Below are 8,269 nucleotides of genomic sequence, written 5' to 3'. Positions count from 1 at the left end.
GGAGCTGTTTGTAGTCACATTTGTAAGTGGATAAGGAGTACAAAAGAGGACTGAAAACACACCCCTGAGGGTGTCCAGTGTTGAGGGTCAGCAGGGTGGAGATGTTGCTGCCAACTCTTAACCACCAGGCATCTGCCTTCGAGGAAATCCAGGATCCAGCTACACCAAGAGTGGTTCAGGGTCAGAGCCTTAAGTTTCATGTAAAGTTTGGAGGGAAATATGTGTTCTTTCTCTCCAGGTGGGAGACAGCATTATGTAGGGTGAACTACAGTAAGCAAACTGCAGTGGGTTGAGTGAGGCATGCAGCACAGAGCAGATGTAGTCACTGATGAGCCTTTCACAGAATGTGCTGACAGTGGGAGTCAGAGCAACGAGTGCCAATCGTTTACCAAAAATTTCTTCAGTACAGGCATAATGGTGGACATTTTGAAACATGTGAGGTCTACAGACAAGGACAGGGAGAGGTTGAAAATATCCATGAAAACAACAGGCATGCCAGGCTTTAAGGACACGGCCAGGGACGCCATCTGGACCCACAGCCTCACAGCCTTACCCATTGAAATGATCAGATTACAGCCACTACAGAGATGTAGATGTACCATCCTTTTCAGTATTGACTGCAGCAGCTCTCTTTCTGGAAGCAGGGTTGTTTGCCTCAAAGTGAGTATAAACAGTTTAAGCTCTTTCAATATAGATGCAGCAGTGTTCAAAGCTCGATTCTAAAGTGCGGTATCTCGTGTACTTTTATAAAACTACGCTATTTATTCATTCACTGATCTTCAATAACTCCTCTACCCTGGTCAGGTTCATGATCTATCCCAGGAACAACGTGCACTAGGTGAGAATACACCCTGGAGCAGACACCAATCAATTACAGCACACCATGCCCATGCCCATTCACAGCTGCAATTTAGTATCACCAGCGCACCTTACATCATGTATTTGAGATGTGTTTGGAAACCAGAGTACTCAGTGTAGTAGGATGCTAGGTACTGATTGTGATTTTTAAATGTCAAGTAAATGGATTTCACTGTACAGAATAAATTTGCTTTTTGACAAATGCAATAAAGTAATGCATACGACAATAACTGCTGGTATCTAATGATATTTTGGGGCATATGAAAAGTACCTGTGATGAATTGACAATGGAAATTCACAATTCATGAAGTTAAGAGTGCAGATTTTTTTCTCGTAGAGTTTCTCAAGGAGTAAAGATCAGTAACACATCGCTTTATAATGATATGGTTTATTTGTAATACTACACCACTTTGGAGAGTTGGAAAGACATAAAACAGAGTATTTGGATAAAGTCTGGTCTATTTCTGCCAAGTGGTCCAGGAGGTTATATTGGGTACAGATCAAGGTAGTGTGAAGTAGATTCATCTCAGAAGGTGAGCACAGGCCTTCATCAAAATGTGAATTGTTGAAACTAACAACTGTGAGGTTACATTAGTCCGAGAACATCCTAGCTATAAAATATTCTGCTTCAAAATAACACTAAATATATACCAAGCTAGTGATATCCACTAGTGAAATGTTATTCAGGAAATGTAAGTTCAAAAGGTCACAGACAAGATTTAAACAATTGAAATGTTTACTTCTGTAAGTCATCCAAACCACAACTGTGAAACAAAAGAGACAAAACAGTGGCTTTTCCTTTGAAGTAAACCAGACACCATAAAATGATAATTTTATAACATCCCAGGTGCTTCTTTAATGTTAGGCTGTGATACTGTGCCACATTTATTAGGACATTTATAGTTTAACCTTGAATCTAACCTTTAGCAATGATGTGTGTGTGAGTGTGTGTGTGTGTGAGTGAGAGAGAGAGCGTGCACTAGGGATGTTTAAAATTACAAGTCTAAAAATACTTATGGACAGAGAAGAGCTCAATAATTCTACAATGATCTGTGAACATGGACTAAGTTTAGTATTGAAAAAAGTATGCTTTAAGGCCAGTCACACTGTAAGGCATCAGAGTATTTGATAAGGCTTAGCCCTATAGGGCTTCAATTCACTTATTACAGAGTCCAATTTGCCCTAACAGCCCATGCCCTCTGACCTCTATATCCACCTCTATTCCGGGATCAGCTCTTAGGAGGCAGGACATTGGCTTGGAAGTGGCCCTGATTAGTGATATTCCCAGCAGGAAAGTAACGAGCCACTACAAATGTCGAGCCGTCTGATGCAACAGCTTTACCAACACCCAGTTTCTTTGTGCTCTTCCACACCATCGCAGTGAAGTGACCTGAATAAGAGATGACACATAGGTTACTTGGATGTGAAAGTGTACACTGTGCATGCTTGAGCAAGCGTCAGAACATCTGACTGATTTTGTAATCCAGCGTTACTAATATAAACGTCACAATTGCTATGTGAATACAGAGGTAAATATTTATGCGCCAAAAGGGGATGTGGAAAGAAGAAGATTTCTTTTCCTTCCCGTTTTTGTCTCCTTTGTGAGGTGATAAAAAACCAAGTGCTAGTCACCAAGTGCTAGTAAGTAATGTCCAGGAAGAGGTGATACAATCCAAATGCTTTTAATGAGTATGGTATGCTGGAAGATATTACTCATCAACAGTTTTGCTCATTGAACCTCCTGGAATTCGGGGCATTTTGAAAAGTCTTATTTGTATTAGAAAGCAAAAAAATGTGAGCGTGCTTAAGTTTAAGTAAGAGAGCATGCTTACCGGTTCCAGAGGAGAATCCCGGCTGGTTAAAGTTGTACTGGTTCACCTCATTATACCAGCGATCAGTCACATCCTTTCCTAAGACACAGTCACATAACAAAATTATGAATAATGATTTGTAGCAAACAACTGATTTCAAAATTGAAAATTCATACAAGCAAGCGCTGGCATTCATCTTTACTTCGACTAAAATTCAGGCCCCCATCCTGGTGTCTGAAGATGTTAAGACTCTATCTAGGAGATTTGTCATGACTCATGACAATAACTTTAGGATATTTATTATTTCACTTTGTTCTTTTACCCTTGTAAGGAATTACCACAATATGATACACACTTCACTGCTCCAGAGGTCTCTCTAGAGCCACAAACCACAGTGTGAACAGAGACTTCGAATTAGATCCAGATAAAGATTTTGTATTCAAACCAAATGTAGTTCCACCTCATCATCAGTCCACACCTATGAATCATTTCATTATTATTATTATTACTTTACCATTCACTCTCTCTCACTCACTCACTCATCTTCTACCGCTTATCCGAACTACCTCGGGTCACGGGGAGCCTGTGCCTATCTCAGGCGTCATTGGGCATCAAGGCAGTGCCAACCCATCGCAGGGCACACACACACTCTCTCATTCACTCACACAATCACACACTACAGACAATTTTCCAGAGATGCCAATCAACCTACCATGCATGTCTTTGGACCGGGGGAGGAAACCGGAGTACCCGGAGGAAACCCCCAAGGCACGGGGAGAACATGCAAACTCCACACACACAAGGCGGGGGCGGGAATCGAACCCCCAACCCTGGAGGTGTGAGGCGAACGTGCTAACCACGAAGCCACCATGCCTTTTTACCATTCAATACACACTTATTCCTTAGGTGTTGACATAACAGATTATTACATACTATTACCTCATACTGGGCTGGGTGCTAATGTGATTAAAAAAAAGCTAGGGTTTCAAATATATCTGTATGCATTTGAAAAAGACAGGGCCTCAAAGTCATCAGTTGGAAATAGGTCACCATGTATTATTTGTCTCATAACTGACCAAAACCCTGTTTGCAAAAATCACTAAATAGAGAATAGGTGAATTAAATTAAATCAGAAAGAGAAATATTACACATTTCTGATTATATTACAAATATTACAATATTACATTAATTAAATATTCTTCATTATACACCAATCAATCAGGGACAATCAATTAAGTAAACAATATACTATAGTTACTATACTAAAGAATAGTACCTAAAAAAATAAGTGGTGTAACAAGGTGTAGTGCCGTGCATATTTTATATATAAATATAAAGAGAAATATTTCAAATTATATTTTTGAATGTTTCAAAAATTAATTAAAACATTCCATTTAGTGAATAATACACAATAATTAGTCTTGACCAGTGAGGAATAATAATATACTCAGAGAAACTCTTTCACTTTTTTTCTGTTCAAACTCTTAATAAACTTTAAAAAGTATGTTTGTCACACTTTATGAATCATTCTGGACCGGTCAGACATTCCATTCCACTTAGTCAGCATTTTAACAAGGCTAACATGGAGACTGTCACTACAAAATCAGTCCCAGCTGTTGCAAAGAGGGGAGAAGACAGGAGGGAGGAGGAGAAGCAGATGTTTGCCATGTCTTGGACACAACCTCAATAAGACTTCATTTTGTTGTACTACCGATCCTGTATTCTTACCTGTTTGATCATATGATGCCCAGGCTAGATTTTCTCCACAGTTTCCTCTACTCGATTCAACACTGTGCTTTAAAATCCTGGTGCTAGCCAAACTCTCCGAGTATCTAAGACGACACAGATCTTGTGTGAGTGCAGAGCAAATTGATATGTTGCCAATACAAATCAGGACATGGGTTTATCAACACATTCATTTAAACTACTACTCCCTTACCTTGCCGCCTCTCTGCAAAGTTTGTTGCTGAGCTTTAATGGCGGTGCTTGATGCTTCTTTCTGTAGTCATTATGGCACTTCAGCACCTCGTCACTAAATATCCTTGAGGCTGAGAGAGAGAGAGATAGATATAGCCAAATTTGAATAGCACAGTTGCAAAGGTTCAACTGTAGTTCACGAGATACTAAACACTTGCTTCATTAAGGCCACTTTTGTATTTTAGCACACCGACTATCTGTTTCGTTCAACAGTCTCTCAGTGTATGATAGGAATCCCTATAGTAGTAGATTTGAGTTAAGAGAAGAGAGCACTTTAGCAATACATTCACTGTAAAGGCACACACCCAATTCACACATTAGAAAATTCTTATATACCTTATAAATTATGTCTTTTTTCTGACAAACTCATAAGCTAATCCTTATCAGCTAAAGGGTAATAGACCATTATATGTGATATATGTGAATGTGTGAAATTTCTAAGCCTCATTTTCCCCAGATTGGGTACTTAGCACTTAGGGTACTAGAGCTTAGCATAAAAAACTGAACAATGCACCAAGAACAATGCACTCTTATAATAACAATTGTAGCTATTGAAAGGGCCTATTTAGAAGACCTACTGCATCATACTAGATGCTGAACAATGCAGTGACTATGGTCTATCTCTCTCTCCCTCCCTCTCACACACACACACACACACACACACACACACAAACACATATATAGCAGGCCAGTGAATTAAAAATGCACATGACTGTCTGTTATGGCAAATTCCTCTCATTAAGGATAAGGAAACAATGACATAGGCATTTGAAATGAACCGTTTTTCTTACCTGACTTGCCCATGATGAAGAATATTTTCTTTCCTGGCCTTGTGCTTATTCACTGCTCTTGGAAGCTTCCACCTTCTCCCTTTCTCTTTCTCTCTCTCACACACACTCTCTGTGTGTCCCTTCTCAGACGTCTAGTCCTGTTGTCCTGCACTTCATCCACTTACTATATCTTTCTTTACCACAAATACACCAAATACACACACAAAACAGCAGACATTTGAAAATCCACAATCCAGACTGTGAAAGTGCACTACCTTTCTCTGCTTTAACTTTTGGTGTTTGGTCACATTCCCTCTTATTTGCTCTCTCTCTCTCTCTCTCTCTCTCTCCCTCTCTCTCTCTCTCCCTCTCTCTGTGTGAGCATGTTAAGAGAGAAGAGAGAAGGAAACCTCTTCTTTGATTACATCATCAGTGTGAGCCATGTGACCTTATATGGGGCTGGCACGCCTGCTTTCACATTGAGACAGTGATCCACAGCACAACTGTAGACAAACAGACACACACACACACACACACACACACACACACACACACAAGTGTAATGGGTGTGTGTGATCAAACTAGCCTAATCCCAGATCCGCTGCATGTTACTTGCTACAATGTGAGAATGCTGCCAATGTTTGCATTTTTTCTCCTGGTCTTTCATGGCTTACAGACATCATTCCTCATCTGTTGTTTAAACACTAGCATTCTCTAAGCACAAAAAATTTCAGGGGGGAAAAGCTGATTTAAGAAACAGATCACTTATATTCTTAGTTGTCAGCTAGATTTTTATGTAACGGAAAGTCAAGAAAAAGTTGATGATTTGATATGTTGTATGCTGTAAATGAGAAGATGGCAAGCATTCCTCCTAGGCAAGAATAAGAATCTGAGGCTACAGTGTGTGCAGGCTCTTCTAATCTGGACAGTAGTCATTTTCCAATGACTCAGTTTCAGTGATCCTGTGCTGTTTCTACCCAAACTCTTTTGGTTTAAATCTGGCTTTACACAGATACAATGAGTGGCATAGCATTGCAGTTCTTGTCTAATGGGCTACTATGTGTGCTACAAATGGGGATGGCAGAAGCTTATGCCATTATTCAGGGTGTCTTTTTATTGTAAATTGGCATGGACACGCACTATCCTTTTCTCTGTATCTGCAAGTAGCATGTACACACAGGCACATTAGTGGACACACCCACATATTTAATGGGAAATTTGTTTAAGTGACTGTGAGAAAAGGTCAAAAATATGAAATGTTAATTTAAATCTAACAAACCAAAATTCCGTCTAAAATCAAAACATTAACATTAGACTAATGAGTCTGTACATGTACATCATATACAGTTTGGACGACTCCATTATCACCATCTTCCAACATGCAATACAGATATAAGCATGCTGTATGCAGCATGTTTGCTGTAAATGAGAAGATGGCAAGCATTCAAATAAAAATAGAATATTTAATATGTCTAATATATTGCCAGTATTTTGCAAGAATAGTATATATCACATTAACCAATGAAAAATTTGTTTAATTTTACAATATAGCCACCCTCATTATAATCTCATTGTATTTACACTGAAGTACAGAATATAGTTTAGTTTAGTATAGTATATTTTATTGTAGTAATACATTTTGGGGGCAGATCTAAAAAGGCAATGAACAGTAGGTTACTCAAACTCAATTTCAAGCACAATGATGGTCTAGATAACAGAAGGAAAAATGTCAGATGTCAAAAGGCTGTAAACCGTTGATCAGTTGCACAAGGGTGTGACCATGTAATCTTATCACATCATACACTCTGCTATCAGTACAAACACATTTGCTCTAGAAAACACTTGTTTATTGTAAATTCTTGGCTCTAAGGATGGGATGATGAGAGAATTTGCATTCACTAGACTGTCCCAAAAACATTTGGGAGATTTTGAAACGGCGAATTAGACTACAACTATTATCAAAACATGTAATTTGGAATAATGGTGTTCAGCCCATTTGCACAGAGAATTAGAAACTCTGGGTGCATCTCAGTCAGCTTACTAACTGTGTAGGTGGTGAATCAATATATGAGTTGGAGCAGTGGTAAGGACTCATGGCTCACTACACATTGGGGCGCTGATGATTAAATTTGTGGTATCATTCTAATTTCCTCATAAATCATTATAAAAACCCAAATTTTTTTTTAGATTTATGTCATTTCAAATTAGCACAAATTTCTGTCATGATACTTCAAGCAGGATCATAGGCTAGCTGGTGGATTTCTAAAACTCCAACACTTAGAAGTTGTTAGAGTCAAACAAACGATATATAGATATAAATATGTTAAAAAAAAATGAAATTGCTAACATGATTAATCATTTGCTTACTTACAGTGGTAACTGAAGTTGGCTGAGAGGTGTTCCGCCATTTTTTTAAGTTGCAAGGCTTCAGAAAATATGGCGTTCTTTCCAGTAAGGGAACATAATGAGCATCGACACTCCCTGGTTTTTGTGGTATATTGTGAGATTTTCAGTACACTGCAAGTATTTTGTGACCGCAAGAGACAGCCCCCAAAATGGCCGACTCCCTGATCAGTGCCCTGACTACTACACTAGGAAGCTGACTGAGACAAAACTTGTGACCAAGCCTTAATAATATTCATTCATTTATTCATTCATTCATCCTTTCATTCATTCATTCATCTTCACCATGGGTTGTATAATATTTATTCATTGTTGTTATTCCAAAGCATATAACTGGCAAAGGGTATAAGAGTAAGAGATGGTTTAAGGATGGGCTAATATTAAATTCCACTACCCAATTAGGTATATTTACTAAATAGACTGATTTCTACATGGAAGCTGATTAGTGAG

General features: G+C 38.7%; 1 protein-coding gene across 3 annotated transcripts; it reads right to left on the bottom strand.

The window, feature by feature from the left end:
• Positions 1-1,230: 1,230 nt before the first annotated feature.
• Positions 1,231-7,937, bottom strand: glipr2l (GLI pathogenesis-related 2, like). 3 transcript variants are annotated; one of them, XM_060861685.1, is made up of 6 exons: positions 7,788-7,910; positions 5,438-5,610; positions 4,609-4,717; positions 4,398-4,501; positions 2,691-2,768; positions 1,231-2,248 (listed from the first exon to the last, which is right to left on the bottom strand). In XM_060861685.1, the coding sequence occupies exons 2-6, from the start codon at positions 5,448-5,450 to the stop codon at positions 2,088-2,090; spliced, it is 465 nt and encodes a 154-aa protein (XP_060717668.1). In that variant the 5' UTR covers positions 5,451-5,610; positions 7,788-7,910; the 3' UTR covers positions 1,231-2,087. The 3 variants fall into 3 exon arrangements, with proteins under 3 accessions (XP_060717668.1, XP_060717667.1, XP_060717666.1); XM_060861684.1 differs by having other exon boundaries at positions 5,438-5,919; positions 7,788-7,908; XM_060861683.1 differs by lacking the exon at positions 5,438-5,610 and having other exon boundaries at positions 7,788-7,937.
• Positions 7,938-8,269: the final 332 nt, after the last annotated feature.

The sequence above is a fragment of the Tachysurus vachellii genome, chromosome 25 (assembly GCF_030014155.1).
Source record: "Tachysurus vachellii isolate PV-2020 chromosome 25, HZAU_Pvac_v1, whole genome shotgun sequence".
NCBI classification, from domain to species: domain Eukaryota; kingdom Metazoa; phylum Chordata; class Actinopteri; order Siluriformes; family Bagridae; genus Tachysurus; species Tachysurus vachellii.
The sequence above is the reverse complement of the archived record's forward strand: the minus strand, read 5'-3'. Positions and strand labels throughout refer to the sequence as shown.

Excerpts from the sequence above, each read along its gene's own strand:
- glipr2l (XM_060861683.1), bottom strand. The coding sequence starts at position 7,824 with ATGGCGGAACACCTCTCAGCCAACTTCAGTTACCACT. Across the intron at positions 4,718-7,787 it reads AGCCAACTTCAGTTACCACT|CCTCAAGGATATTTAGTGAC; the intron begins GTAAGTAAGCAA and ends TCTCTCTCTCAG. Across the intron at positions 4,502-4,608 it reads CTTTGCAGAGAGGCGGCAAG|ATACTCGGAGAGTTTGGCTA; the intron begins GTAAGGGAGTAG and ends GTGTCGTCTTAG.